Source organism: Lacerta agilis, chromosome 16 (genome assembly GCF_009819535.1).
Source record: "Lacerta agilis isolate rLacAgi1 chromosome 16, rLacAgi1.pri, whole genome shotgun sequence".
Taxonomy (NCBI): Eukaryota; Metazoa; Chordata; class Lepidosauria; order Squamata; family Lacertidae; genus Lacerta; species Lacerta agilis.
Genome location: NC_046327.1, coordinates 27,475,391 through 27,490,832, shown reverse-complemented (window position 1 = coordinate 27,490,832; position 15,442 = coordinate 27,475,391). Strand labels below are relative to the sequence as shown.

The 15,442-nt window shown below is 42.0% G+C and overlaps 1 protein-coding gene across 1 annotated transcript in view; it reads right to left on the bottom strand.

The window, feature by feature from the left end:
* Positions 1-15,442, bottom strand: part of KPNA1 (karyopherin subunit alpha 1) — a 33,350-nt gene continuing 17,908 nt past the window's right edge. Inside the window, exons 5-14 of the mRNA XM_033173490.1 lie at positions 14,855-14,949; positions 13,285-13,416; positions 11,459-11,547; positions 10,537-10,636; positions 8,493-8,656; positions 7,996-8,074; positions 6,011-6,136; positions 5,417-5,544; positions 4,700-4,878; positions 1-2,935 (exon numbers count right to left, since the gene is read on the bottom strand). Of these exons, the coding sequence (XP_033029381.1) occupies positions 2,748-2,935; positions 4,700-4,878; positions 5,417-5,544; positions 6,011-6,136; positions 7,996-8,074; positions 8,493-8,656; positions 10,537-10,636; positions 11,459-11,547; positions 13,285-13,416; positions 14,855-14,949 (1,280 nt within the window). The 3' untranslated portion in view covers positions 1-2,747. The remainder of the gene's footprint in view (positions 2,936-4,699; positions 4,879-5,416; positions 5,545-6,010; positions 6,137-7,995; positions 8,075-8,492; positions 8,657-10,536; positions 10,637-11,458; positions 11,548-13,284; positions 13,417-14,854; positions 14,950-15,442) is intronic.

The following is a 15,442-nucleotide window of genomic DNA, read 5'->3' as shown; positions in this document are numbered from 1 at the left end:
TTTCACTTCTATGTATTTATGGTTTAATTCACTCCTTTGAAGAGAGAATTCATTATTTCCTAGCGGGAACACCAATGCACCACGTTCTCACTAGCTTGGGAGAAAAACTTTCGGTGTGAGAAAGATATAGGATGTGTGTAAATATACATATATACATACACATTAGCACACACATTGGAGGAGTGTGCATGTGCATATATACTCTAGGTAAGCACACACATATACACACTGTCAGTGTTTGTGCATGTGAGACATTTCTGTATCACATGCACCCTTCACTGAAATTGGCTTACAAAATATGCAGCTCGCTGTTCCCCCCGAAAAACTATCAATTAAAGTACATGATTTGAAACAAATCTTATAGAAATGACATGTCATCAGTAATTTACACTTTAAAAAACTCAGCCACAAAAAAATCTGGAAGCTGAAACAAGATTGCTATTCATCAGTGCTGCTACCACCCTTAAAGAAACATGGTTTACTACGGGATATAAAGGCAACATTGAGGTTGTTATAAAGATTAGCCACCTAATTTAAAGAACAAACCAACCAGACTGTACTTCATTTCTTGCCCACAATACACTCCATAAAACTACTCTTCTCACACCTCGCTTACCTTTCTTGTACATTGTTTGCTTCCTGTTCACTGTGGATTCTTTCTCCCATCTGCAGTTTTGGTGCCTTTTTTTTCTCTTTAAACATCAATCCAAGCAATCCTGCTGGATTTGGTTACATGATGATCCCACTATGCCGAATCAGAGAGAGGCCATAGATTCCTTCCCTCATAGTAGGGGGCCAACTTTTTTTGCCTGGTTTTAAATCCCCCCGGAACATTAACCAAATTGGGAAATAAGTTTATTGCAAAACACATCCCTGCCCCCCCCATCTCAGCCCAGCCCTAATTTTAAAGTTACAAACAACTGAAGTTGAAATGGTAACCTAAAGATGCTTCTTTATAAAGCAGCACAAAACTAAAGGAAGTTAACTTAAGAGGGTGGAGGCTGATGAAGAATGGACAGAACTGGCAGCTGCGAGAGCTTCCATCCTAAAAGCACAGACATAGATACAAAGTGTTCAGTAGAAGGGTCAGTCACACAGAACACTGATGAGACCATACCTCCTAATAGGTTGACAAAGTATATTTCGTTGCAGGCGATGTCAGTTTTCTTCCGTTAATTATAACATGAAGAATCTTGTCAAACAATTCTGACAACAGAATTTATTATGTATTCACAATGTTTGTAATGGAAGGTCAAGTCCTGGAAAGTCAAACTGACTCAAGGTGCCGCCTGGTTAGGAAACAGGGTGCAAGCCTCCCGCAATATCCATGCATTCACAAAGAGTGAACAACACTGCTGATAATGGCTGATGCCAAGTTAAATTAAGACTATGCTGCCAGAGTCGGTTGGCCTTGGACTAGGTGAAGAGGTTCAAAACAATTGGCATTCATATCCAATGTCTTCAGTCCGAGCGTATCGGAGAGCCACCATCTTGGTGCTAGTCAAAAGAGCATTCTACAGACACACGGAGACGGCACGACGACACCCTTGGTTGTTGCAGGAAGCTGAAGTGATGGCGTTTCGCCAGAGATCAGCTGTACTAAGGATTAAATGAGCGGTGTCAGTCAAGAATATTAGGCAGATGATTTCGGAACTTAGATTTCATTAGTCATAAGAGCGTTCTATGTGTCTTTAAGTGAAGTTTATAGAATCCAGGTGTCCCTTTCTGGCCTGACTTAGAAGCTACAGCCCACGTAAGCAGAGGTGGCCCAGGGAGCCAGTTATCTTCTTTGCTTCAATATTTTAGCATATCAAGAATTTACAACAGAATGTGATTTACAGACAGCCCTGTTCAACCAAGACGTTTACAAAAACTCAAGCGTGGATTTCTCAGCAGTAACCATGTTAATGAGGACCACTTTCGAAACTTGAAAATGATTTCAGTCTGAATGTAGAGGGAGCCAATTGATGCTGTGGTAGATGAACAGGAACAGTTCCTCTATCCCTGACATGATTTCGGACATCTTCAAAAGAGCACTGGCTGCCCCTAGGGAGGTACAGAGAGATGGGCTCCGTTCCTCGTGCAGACAGAAGAGAACAAACCCCATGCAGTCGAAATGGCAGCATAGGAATCCTGCTTGCTGTCAACTGTTCATTGTTCCTAGAACCTGGAGCAGCTTATTCACTGGCGGCTGTAAGTGCAGGGAACAGAGAGCTCCTTCCTGTATCTCTGTGTATCATATATGTATATATATAGTACATATACATATATATATTAACAGAAGCCCAAGCTGCCACACACAGAACCACCACCACTCAAAATTCTGTGTGAGCCTCAAATGAGACAGGCACTCAAGGAGTGCCTGGAAAGGAAGAGTCTCTCGAATCCTCTTTGTAGATAGCAAGAACACTGCAACACACACACAGACACACAAAGGAAACTCCACCCTTGTTTTAGAATCTAGGATTACACCACTTTAGTGTGTACTTCATTGGGAAAAACTGACATCTTTGCAGAAGTGCCCAAGCTCTGGAGCGATGGGCACAGCAGCTATGGTAAGCCCTTACCGAAGTGGCATCCTACAACAAAGAGCCAAATGTTTTCCAGTTGTGTTTTTAAGGAAGCGTGTGTGCAAAGCAAGCAAATGAGCTCACACAGGTTTATGGAAAACAGGACCACTCTGTGGGCAACTCAGAGCTCTACAATAGGGCTGGATGGGCAAGTGCAACGCAGTGCACAGGAGCGCCTCACAGCTGGAAACCTTCCATGGGAGCCTCGCACTGCTGGAAGATGTACTGCTGCTGGCCAAGATCGACTTGTGGGGCAATGCTGCTGTCTTCCTCCTCTGTCCCGAAGTAGTGCTCAATCAGATCAAAGGCCTTCTGGTAGATTTCTTGGTTCTCGTGACTCTGCAGGAATTCAATCTTATCCAGGCCTGCAAGAAAAAAACACCCCTCAGTTCTTGAACATGAAGGTATACCTGCACTGTTTCATCTTTGTCAACAATGGAGAACCTCTGGCTCTCCAGATATTGGTGGATTCCGCATCACCCCATACCATTTGCCATGCTGGTTGGGGCTGACGGTAGCTAGAGTTGCCAAATATCTGGACGGCCACAGGTTCCCTATATGTGCATGTTGCTGAGAGGGGGGTGGGGCAAAGACAGAGCAAGATACACAGAACAGACCAGCTGAACTGGAGCATCAATTAAAAACCAGGAGACTCCATTGAGACCCCACAAACATTCTAAAGGCAGAAGTTTCCATTGCTACTGAAGCTATCCCATCCCACAACTGCCTCTTCATTACTTCAGACTTTGCAGGTGCTGCTTAGGTAGTGGAGTATGTGGTATAGAAATATTAAAATGCTCTGCAAACCCTCAAATGTCGTAATCCACAAAAATGCACTTAAGAGGATCTTTATGTTCTGCCTAGTGCAGCAGCTAAGCCTGCAGCCTAACTGCAAGGTTTTGGTTATATTTATATTTTTGCGTTTGTAAAGGACCCTTGGAAGGTTAAGTCCAGTCAAAGGTGACTATGGGGTTGCAGTGCTCATCTCACTTTCAGGCCAAGGGAACCGGAGTTTGTCCACAGACAGCTTTCTGGGTCATGTGGCCAGCATGACTAAACCATTTCTGGCGCAATGGCACACCGTGACGGAAACCAGAGCGCATGGAAACCTTCCCGCCACAGCGGCACCTATTTATTTACTTGCACTGGTCTGCTTTCGAACTGCAAGGTTGGCAGGAGCTGGGACAGAGCAATGGGAGCCCATGCCGTCGCAGACATTCAAACCACCAACCTTCTGATCGGCAAGCCCAAGAGGCTCAGTGGTTTAGACCACAGTGCCACCCACGTCCGCAGACTGTAAGCAACCACAGATATGTAGAGGTATTTCCAAAATCCTGCTTTTATTTTGAAAAGAGGCACTGCCATTATATTTGTATCCAGCATTTTCTGCAGAAATGAACCAAGTTGGAAAATGTTCCAAAAAAGGCACCCAAATGATCAAGGGGGTAGAGATGCTCCAATATGAAGAAAGATCACAGCATTTGGGACTTTTTAGTTTAGAGAAAAGGCAAATAAGAGGTGACCTGATAGAAGTCTGTAAAATTATGCATGGCATGCAGAAAGTACATAGAGAATCCCCCCCCCGTAACACAAGAATTCACGAACATCCCATGAAACTGCATGTTGGAAGATTTAGGACAAATATAAGAAAGTACTTCTTCATGCAGTGTATAGTCAAACTATGGAAGTTGCTTCCTCAGGAGGCAGTGATGGCCACCAATTTGGATGGCTTTAGAAGACAATTAAGACAAATTCATGGAGGAGAGGGCTATCAATGGCTACTTCCTCCACAGTTGGAAACCATGAGAGGGGAGGGTGCTCTTGTAGACAAGATGGACCACTGGCCTGATCCAGCAGACTATTCTTATGTTCTTAAATGCTACTTGAACTGGAAAATTAAAGGCAACTAAGAAAGTATCAGAAGTTGTTGCAAAGGAAGAATACTAGAAAGAAAATTATGGGCAAGAAAATGTACAGTAGCACCCCCCCCCATCTGACACTGAAAGAGTACAATTTTGCTTGGAAACATTTCTATTTACTTTGAGGTCATAATGAACCATGAGAAATGAGGCAAAAGCTAGAATCTGGATAGTCTAATATGGATGTCACCCACCAGCACACCCCCTTACCGTAGGCTTCCTCAATGAGTGCACAGTATGGGTTAATGCCAGTTCCACTTCGTCTGGCTTCTTGCTCGCCGAGTCTCAGGATGTTTTCCAGCCCATTAAGAGCCACCTGCACAATCTTCGAGTCCATTACCGTAAGGAGGTCACAGAGTGGTTTGATGCAGCCAAGTTCTACCAGGTACCTGAAAACCACAATGGATTGAGAATCAAGACAACTAGAGGATTCGGTTTGGCAAAGTGGCCAGCACCACTTCTGGCATCTTGGTTAAGTCACCCTCAAAAGCACAAACAGCTTTGAAAGGTATGATGGAAACGGCTCGAGCCAAGAGGTGCTGGTTGTATGTTAGGAAGTGTTCTCAAGAGAGAGGAACAGCGTTCCACTCACCCATGTCCAGTGGATAACACTCAGTGGTATGAAGAATCTGGGCAGTTCTTCTAGAAAGTGAAGCCTTAGAAGAAGCTAACCAAAATAGTGTAGACTGGAGTGGGAAATCTCCAGATATTGCTGGGCTACAACTGCATAATCTCTGGCCATTGGCGATGCTGACCAAAGGTTCCCCACTCCTGACAGAAATATGATAAAATATGTGTGAATAGAGCAGGCATATTTTGGTCAAGGGGAATGAGGAGTGCAGGAGAAAAGAGAAACTTGCAGCACCAGCTCTCAGCACAACCCTTCCGCCGTGAAGATCTTTGTTTGGAAACCTTGCTGGCACTTACTTGATCTGCTCAGCAGAGCCACCAGATGTTGCATTAGTAATAGCCCAAGCTGCTTCTTTTCTTGTCCGAAACTCAGCAGTTTGCAATATACTTATCAGAGCTGGGAAAATATTGGCATCTATGACAGTCTGAAAAATAAACAAGGTCTTAATATCAGATTTAAAAATCAGGATTATTTGCTTCAACACAGTAATACGACACAGAGTGCTACTCGGCCCTTGGATTCATGTGCCATTACCCATATTTTTGCTTAGACAAAATAACCAGCAGAAAAGGGGATGGCGCAGGTTACTCTAATCGTGGAAAGCTGGATTCAACAGTGGTTTTTGTTTGTTTGTTTGTTTTGTATTGTATTCAACAGTATTGAACATCTATCTGCAACTGGTCTAATATTTTGTTGGGGGAGGAGAGTTAAAATTAGAGTTCTGACATTTCCCAGTTCTGATCTTGAATTTATACAGGTTTGCTGAAAATGCCGAACAAGATACAAGCAAGAGTGTGTAATATTCTGCCAAAGTCTGCATGGACAGCAATAGATCTAAGAATCTGATTTTGTGTTGGGAAGTGAACCTCTGAGCCAACCAGCTTCATTACCTGAATCTGTGCTCTGTTTCCAGCTGTGATGTTTGATATTGTCCAACATGCTTCCTTTTTGATTGATTCTTTAGGACTGCTAAGCAAGTGCAGTAAACTCTGCAGAGCTGAACAATTCAATATTACCTGGGAAAGGGAAAGAGAGATTGATTTTAGACTGAAATTCCATGCACACACTTACCTTAAGCAAACACGAGGAAGGCACAATAAAGAGATTTTTTTTCCTTATCTAAAATCAAAACAATATGCTGAGAAAAAGCAGAATGCTCAAGGAAGTAAAGGGGAGAATAAGATAGCAGCAGGTCTGGCCGAAGATAAAATCAAGAGGGAAGAAAAGTGGAGAAAGAAGGAACAACATAACTGAAAGAGGCAGAAAAGGAACACTATCAATGACAGGAGCAGATACTGAGCAGGGCATGAGAGTTTGAAGGGCTTGACGGAGAAGACAGGTGCACTTAATACGTTTTTCATCTCAGATTTAGTGGAAAGTAAGCTGTCACTGATGAGGAGGCAGATATTCCAAGTAATGTAAGTGTTAATAATGTTAAAGACTGCATAGGTAGACATTTTCTTATTAATGAATCTAACCAATGAACCTAGATGTCTCACACTCTAACCCTGTAAATATAAGGTGAGCAAGAAAGTAAACGTGAAAGAATGGAAAATATTATTTTGAAAGCTTAAATTTATTCTGCAATGAAGTGGCAGGCTTTGTCAAAGAAGAGCAAGCAGGGGTTGTTTATCATTAGACTTTATTTAACAAGTCTCACAAGACTTGCTCTTGCAGCCCATTAAGGATACAAAGGGTGGGTTTTGCCACTGTATAGCAGGTGCACAACTGACTGGAGAACTGTAAGCAAAGGAGAGGAAGAACGGATTCTGGTGAGCATTACAAAGATGTGTTTACAAATGTAGGTGCTCACCATGCAAGACTAGACAAAAAAAGTCTACCCAAAATATTAGCCGATCAGAGACTGCCATGCTCAAAAGACAGATTTACAATCTAACACTGAGCAAGGGTGCATGCTCAGAACTTGACTTGAAAATTCCAAGATTCTGAACTGAAAGAAGAAAGTTGTGTAGCACAAATAGTGCTTGGTTCCTAGGCACTACAAAAATCAGTGAAAAGTATACACACAGATACCCTATAGCCAACAAGCTCAAACAGTGTTTCTCAAACTGTGGGTCCTGGCACTTTTCCTGAGCAGGTTCCAGAAAGAACGTTTCCCTGCTACAACTAGGTGAACAGCACACTATCACTGGGAGCATCATTGAAGAGATGTATTCCTTCCCTTCCTCTTATGCTGAATTTCTATTCGGCTATATAGTGCCTATTTATACACCTATATTAGCATCATCAACAACATTATTAGCTTACTATATTGATATGCTCACGTTTTCTGTTGTAGAGGAGGAAGGTCAGGCTCCGACTTCAAACATTTTGAGAAGTACAATACTAAAGAATGCCATGAGCAATTATGTATGTCTTAAAGATTTAGCCGTATCCTAGAGAGTAAGAACTAGCAAGCACAGGCATGAGTATTTCACGGAGAGTGTAGGCCAAGAACACCAGGAATAAAGCCAATGTAGCTTTCTGAACACAGGATTTCAAGGCACGAAACCTCAAGGGAGTTTAGGGGGGAAAGGGTTGAATCCAATGAAGTCATTGCATGGGCAGAATGAGTTCTACTTGCACAGTAGAACTTCTCCTCCTCCCACCCCCTAATTTGCTCCAGAGTGTTGGGAGAACCCCCAGAAAAGATTTGGAGGGGAATGTGTGGGGTGCACAGAGGGTGGAGAGGAAAGAAACGTTTCACTGTATGAGCAGAAGTTGTTCTGCTTGTGCAACATTTTCATTGGATATAACCCACAATACATGTTCAACTCTATGAAGCCTCTTAACACTGAGGACTGAAAGTTACTTCTATTCAGTTGCGGTGAAAATTGGAATCAGTAAATGTTGTTGCAGTGAGCAGTGTTTATACCTGGGTCTGGATATCATCCCCTGTAACAATGTTCCCAACTGCTCGCAAAGCAGGAGATACCACTTTGTAGTCATTATGCCTAAAGAAGGAAAAAAAGAAAGGCTTCAGTTTAACAGAATCAAATGTTATTTGTTTCACAGTCACGTCTTTTGATCTGGAATGAGCAGGCTCCATAGGGTACAAGTATGACCCTCCAAAAGTATTACAAGTTGCAAAAGATACAACAACATGATCAATATTCAGTTGCAACTGTTGTGTCTTGATGCCAGGATGCAATGCCATTTATTCCTTTGTTTCTTTAAGTAATATGGACATAATAACCACTGTTCCTGCAATGTGGTTCAAAATATGTGGCTTTGGACCCCAAATAATGTATTTACACCTGAACTTTCAGCAAGATATAAAAGCTAAGGCCAACCTGATATGACGGCAAGTAAAAGGACAACATTTAATAGACTTGCTTGATTAAATAAATTTGCTTGATCTAAAGTCCTTACATCAGGAGTTCCACAAGTCTCCTACATACTCCTGCATCAATCACAGCCTGGATTTTATCATTGGGTCCATCAGACAAGTATGAGAGTGCCCAACATGCATCTGCCAGGACATCTGTGTCGTTGACAAAGAGCAGCCATGACAGCACACTCAGACAGGGTGAGACCTACAAAGAAACGAGAGGGGTGAAAAAAATCAATGGAATAAGCATGCCTGTTATCACAATTACTACTATGAGCAGATTTTTTTCAACAAAGGACCTAAACCAGTGTTTCTCAAACTTTGCTCCCCCAGCTGTTGTTGAACTACAACTCCCATCATCCCTGACCATTGGTCTTGCTAACTAGGGATGGTGGGAGTTGTAGTCCAACAGCAGCTAGGGACCCAGGTTTGAGAAAAAAACAACCTAAATAATTATTATGTACAAAGAGAGTGTTGCTTTACATCGAATGACAACTCTAAACGAAGTTATTGTTTTCCTCCAGAATATCCCAAGTGAACACAAATCTGTCAGTCATCACCTGGTCACTAAGAGAAGTAAGAGATTTTGTTTCAGAATTCTACAGGTCTTGAACAATCACACCCTACACCAACCCTGACCTCTCTCACCGCCAAAGGAGCACAAGCGAACAACAGAGAACCTACACAAACAACGCTGACACCAAACCCTACATATATTAAGTAAAATAGAAACATCGTCACCTCACCCCACCCACCTCCCCATCCCACCCAACTCTTTCCCCCTTTTCTTCCTAATGTCTCAACAACCGAAACTGATTTGTAAAAATGTTACATGGAAAAAATACGAGAGAGACATTGCACACACCTTTGTAAATCAAGAAAATCTTTAATAAAAATACTTTAAAAAAAAGAATTTTACAGGTCTCAGGTGAGTAAGGATAAATTTCATGTACTCTCCACTAAAAATAAAATCAAGGTAACATGCTTGCCTTATCATTTTTGCTGCCTCCCTGAAACCATAAAAGACAGCACCCATCTTGGTAGGATCTTTGGAAAATCTTAAAGAGATCCAAGAAGGTGATTATCTCATTGTCTCTTCCAAGGCATGCAAGCATCAATTAAGAGTGTTTCCACGTGAGGCAGCTAGGATGCAACCTATACACATTTACCTGAGAGTAAGCTCTGTTGAACACAACAGTTCTTACCTCTAAGTAAACATCCATAGGACTGCGCTGTTAATGTGGAAATGCTCATTCAATATGTATGGAAAATCTATATGGCAGGGTCATCCTGTGGGTGGTTTTTCTCTCTCTCTCTCATGCATCTTCTGTCATTTCTCAAGATCATAGGAAATGCAGCATTTTTGAAGAGTGGAGAGCAGAACAATCTTTGCAGTCACATGTAGTGCTCCCGTCTTTATGAGTCATGGTTTTGACATCTGCAGTGACATGGGCTGCAAATGAACCTTTCACCCTTTGACCCACCTTTAGTATTACTTTACTAGTGGGTGCCATTTTATTACCAAGTCCATTTTTAAATCAGTTTTTAAAATTAGTGCTAAAACACTTTTCCTGAGATACACACACATATTCAGACAACCAGAATTAAATGAAAACATTATAGTGCTAATTAAATTTATTAAAAACCATGCTGCCTTTCTGGTCCCCATCATTTTAGTAATTTAGCTCCACAATTAAACACACCTAACACACTTAAAAAAACTCATTATAGCAATTGACAATCGTGCTTAAATAAATGACACCAAAAAGAACGACTGACTAGAAAAAAATGATGTTTAAAAATGGATATACGATACCCACTCAACTATACTATGACCACTAGTCTGGTCAGCCTGCATCAGAATCTACCTCCAGGAAGCAAGATGGAAAGTCGAATGCAATTCTACTTGTAGCTCTAGCAGCCACCCATCTGGAAGCATACATGACAGGAAACTTTTTTTTTAGAGATGAGAACTTTGTTTCCTTAGAAGCCTGCAGATATTTAAGAAGGCTGCTCCAGAAAGGAATGTTGTGAACTCCTTTTCTTATCCACAAAAGGCAACGCTTTTCAGACTTTATTTCCTACCTTAGCAAAGTCTGGGGGAGGATTCTTTCCTCTGCAAAGATTAGAGAGTGCCCACACAGCATTCCGAGTCATGGTGAGACGATTCTGTTTGGAAAGCAATCTGAAAATACAAAAAAAAAAAAAGTATTGCAACAGAAAGCTTATGAGAAGAAGAGGATGCTGAACACAAACTACCAGGTATCTACTTTCTAACATGAAATCATGCGTATAAAATAACCAAACCTGTTAAATTCCCATAGTTACAGTGGTACCTCGGTTTTCGAATGTCTGTGTTGACAAACGTTTTGGAACTCGTAAACTGAGATTTCTGTTTTGTGTTTTCGGTATTCGAACGTTTTGGAACTTGAACGGTATTTCGAAACGGATTATGTTCAAAAACCGAGGTACTACCGTATTTTTTTATTCTCAATAAGTTCAGGAGGAAATGTCATGATTTCACATGACGTGGGGGTGGGGAGAGTAAAACTTGCTGCTAATGAGAGAAGATATGGAGGTCGGTGGAAGAAATGCAAGTATAGGAACACCCCCTATGCACACAATCCTAACTATGTTTATTCAGAAGTAAGTCCCTAAAATTTAGTTGGGATTACTCTTATGTTAGTGGCATTAGGACTCCAGCCTAAGCTTACCTTTTGCTTGTGGGGGCAGCCAAATGATGAAATATTTTCTCCTCTCTATGCATTCTTCCCAACAGACTACATTAAAGCAATAAATATAAACTACAAAGCTATCTAGGTAAAGTCAGACAATAAGTGTCTCTAATAGTTTGCACATTACACCAAATTCTTTTGTGCTAACACAGCAATGCTCATCTGTATGAGCACATGCACACAGACACAGAGACACACAAAACCACTCCAGTCAGGGTTATTCTATTGGGCACTGCTGGCAAATAAACCTGAACACGATCTAGAAAACTTACTGCAATAGAGGGGGTAAGATGTTGCAGTCCAGCACGTAATCTCTACACATAGTACTGTCCCCTGCAATATTGCCAAGGGCCCAAACAGCCTGAGAAAGAAGATAGGATACCGTTAGATCAACTTTTCTGAGAGTGCAACCCTCCCTTTGTCCTGTATCTCAACAACAATAATTGTCTTAACATCATATTCATATGTTTTATTCTATTTAAAATATCTAAAGACCAGTCTTCCGTACTTTTCTCACTTCAGAAAATGCCAGCTGATCAATAAAACAATATAAAATACTCAAAGAGACTTAAAAGAATATGGGCAAACAAGACAGCTTTCACCTCAGCCCAGTATACCTGAAGGACCTCAAGGAGTGTCTCCACCTCCATCATTCAGCCTGGACACTGAGGTCCACCTCTGAGGTCTCCTGGAGGTTCCCTCACTGCAAGAAGTGATAGGGAACCAGGAAGAAGGCCTTCTTGGCGGTAGCGCCCTACCTGTGGAATGCCCTCCCATCAGATGTCAAGGAGATAAAGAACTACAAATTTTTAGAAGACATCTGAAGGCAGCTCTGTATTGGAAAGTTTTTAAAGTTTGACATTTTATTATATTTTTATATTCTACAGGGTGGCTGGGGAAACCCATCCAGATGGGTGGGGTATAAATAATAAAATTATTGTTATTTTTACTACTACTACTTCTTCAAATGGAAAAGCAAGTAAGAGTGGTGGTGGCAAACACACCTCTTAACTCGAGGGTTGCCAACCTTGCGCCTGTGAAGGGGCCCCAGACTCTAAGTTTCGTTTCTTCAAACAGGCAAATCTCTTGCCCTCCTAGAAAGCAAGCTTTGAAGCTAAATGTGCCGCTATCCTTCTAAACCAGGGTTTCCCAAACGTGGTTCTCCAGCTGCTGTTGGACTACAATTTCCATCATCCCAGACCATTGGTCCTGCTAGCTAGGGATAGTCCAACAACAGCTGGAGACCAAAGTTTGGGGAACCCCTGTTCTAAATGATTTCTGTGAAATGAGCCAGCCTGACTGCTCCCACCTGTATTGAGCCAAGTCACAGCTTGCTAGATAAGTTGAGTTGTTTGGACATGAGGCAATAGGAATCATTGAGGTTCTAAAGAGTTACTGTTTCCCCTTATTTATGTATTTAAACAATTTATATACTAGAATCAGAAGTGTGCACCCACCAAAAATTACACCCAGAAACACATAATACCAACACACTACCTTCTGCTCAGTTCCCCCTTCCCTTGGGATCCATGCAAATCAGTTAAGGAGTGGAGGCATTGTTTTTACCCCAATCACAGAATGCAGTTCAGTGACACTTAAAACTTCTCCACGCAGCATGCTCCACAGGGATGAAAACCAGGCCCTCCACACGCCTCCCCTGATCCATGCTGATCAGCTGAGGAGCCAGGAGGGCTGATTTTAATCCCCCAAGACGCTGCTCTAGAGTCTAAGCAGAGAGGTTTACACCTCCTCTCCTGCTGCGCTGTGATCAGAAGGATGAGCATGCAAACACACACGCTCATGAGATCAGCTGGAAAGTGGCAAGCAATTTTCTTCCTGATTGCAGTGCATGTGGAAAAATTCAGAATACACCCAGAATACATTTTGTGAAGAGGATGAAAAGAAACCATCCCTGTTGCCTGGATTAGGTCCATGGGCCAAAGGTTCTGCATCTCACAAGTAAGACTTTTGTTCGCCATCTTTTTAAACCAGATGAGCATCAGCAGCTGGAGGACTTGAAACTAGCAATAGGAGGAAACTCAGTGACGTGTGCTATACACAGCAGCCTCTATGCTATCTTGCCTATTGAGACACTAACCTGTTCTTGCACATCTTCAAATTCTGAGCTGAGTAGCTCTATGAATATAGGAACAGCTCCTGCTTGGATCACAATCCGAGTCTGAAGGGAATTTCCGGAGGCAATGTTAGTCAGCACCCAGGCAGCTTCAAACTGGAACAGGAGACAGAGGAAGCCATTCTTCAGCAGCTGTTTGTCTACGACATGATGCTTGAACTAGACATCTACACTAGCTTGGGGTAGTTGCCATGCCATGCACTTGGTCAGAGGTGGCAACAAGCACAAGCCATCTAGCAGACACTTTAATCAGCTTTCCTCCCACTAACATTCTGCTCATTTGCTTTCTATATAATACACAATTCTGTAAATAAAACCGCATTATCAGACAGATATGCTGCAATTAGCATTCATTAAAAAGTGTGTGCAGAAGAATAGCGTATGCCTCTAACAGGAAGGCTACTGTGAGAACAGAATGCTGGACTAGTGGCCTATGTTCTTAATATAGGGTGTAGAGGTAACAGCAGAGTCAAATGTGTACCTATTTTTCTCCTGATATTATAAACTGAAGAGCTTTGTTGGGTCATAATTTGAAGGGATCATATCCTAAATTGCTTCAACATAAAAAAATATATTTTCCCCTGGACTTTTTTTTTTTAAGTTAACTAAATGCAAAGAAACGCGAAAGCTAACCTTGAAGGCACTTAAATTTACTTTCCCTGGGTACATTTTATAAAGGCAACTCAAACTGATGTAAAATGATGGCTAAGAGAGACCTGGAATTTGATTCTGGCCTCTTTCATGAGCTCACTGCTTAAGCCTTAGGCGAGTCACTCTCAGCCATTTGTAATATCATCACCACTCCCTCTAACTGTGAACTCAAGGTAGAGAGTGCCAACAGAAATGGGCCAAACTGGATCCACTAAGAAACGAGAGGGAGGTATTAGCACACACCGGGAAACTCCTGAAGTTCACAGAAGTACAAAAGGCTCTTTTAAAAAATACAAACCTAAGGCAAAAAAAACACTGCATAACAACCCAATGAAGGCAAAGTGTGTCCAGTAGCCAAAGAATGTTAATTTGGGGGGGGGGGGAAGCAAAGGTCTTGCACGGAGGAAACAGGTCCCTGAACAGATGTTATTAATCCCACTTGTTCACTCCAATGGTCAACTCTGAGACAACTGGAACCCAAAGAGAGCACCCCTCTTAAAAACAAACAAAAAACAGCCCGGAGAGGGCAGGGCCCCAGGAGTGTCCACCGGAAAAGAAAAATTGACAACCAGGAGTTGGGAGAGGGAGTGAATTGACTTTCTTGACCTTCTTACAGTCAAAAATATCATGGAAGGCGGCACTGCTGGAACTCTGACCTGTAAAGGCTGAAGATAAGTCTATAGCAGGCCATCTTCTCCTCAATCTTGATGTAATTTCAAGGATATTTTCTAATTAACTCCCAAGGTTAAATTGAATGAGTCCTTTAGGATAGACAGCATTTATTGCAAGAGCCCACACGCCTTTACTTAAGAAAACTCCACCTCTTTTTTTACTTTAATTATCAAAGTCTATTCTATAAAATTGAGGAACGGAACACACATACCTGTAAAGTGCAGTTTTCTTTCCGTTTGAGGAACTCTACAAACCTGGGCACTACTCCTGGTGTACTGATGACCTCATCTATAGGAGGATTCGGTTCTATTGAAAACACAAAGATACCAGAGTAGGTTTTTCCACCCTTTTAAGTGAAGCTATGTTCTTACACAACTGAATGCCTTGGACAACTGATATTATTGCTTTACATGCAATCTTCTACGCCCTCCATTCTTATACAGTGGTACCTCGGGTTAAGAACTTAATTCGTTCCGGAGGTCCGTTCTTAACCTGAAATTGTTCTTAACCTGAAGCACCACTTTAGCTAATGGGACCTCCCGCTGCCACTGCGCCGCCAGAGCACGATTTCTGTTCTTATCCTGAAGCAAAGTTCTTAACCTGAAGCATTATTTCTGGGTTAGCGGAGTATGTAACCTGAAGCGTATGTAACCTGAAGTACTACTGTACTTGGGTTTTTCATGCCTGCAATGTGACATTTCCCATTTAGAAACAGGTAACAGTCATTTATTGTTTTATTAATTTAACTGATACCCTAGGACTTCAGCCGCCCCACTTAACTGTTCCAAAGCCACAGGTC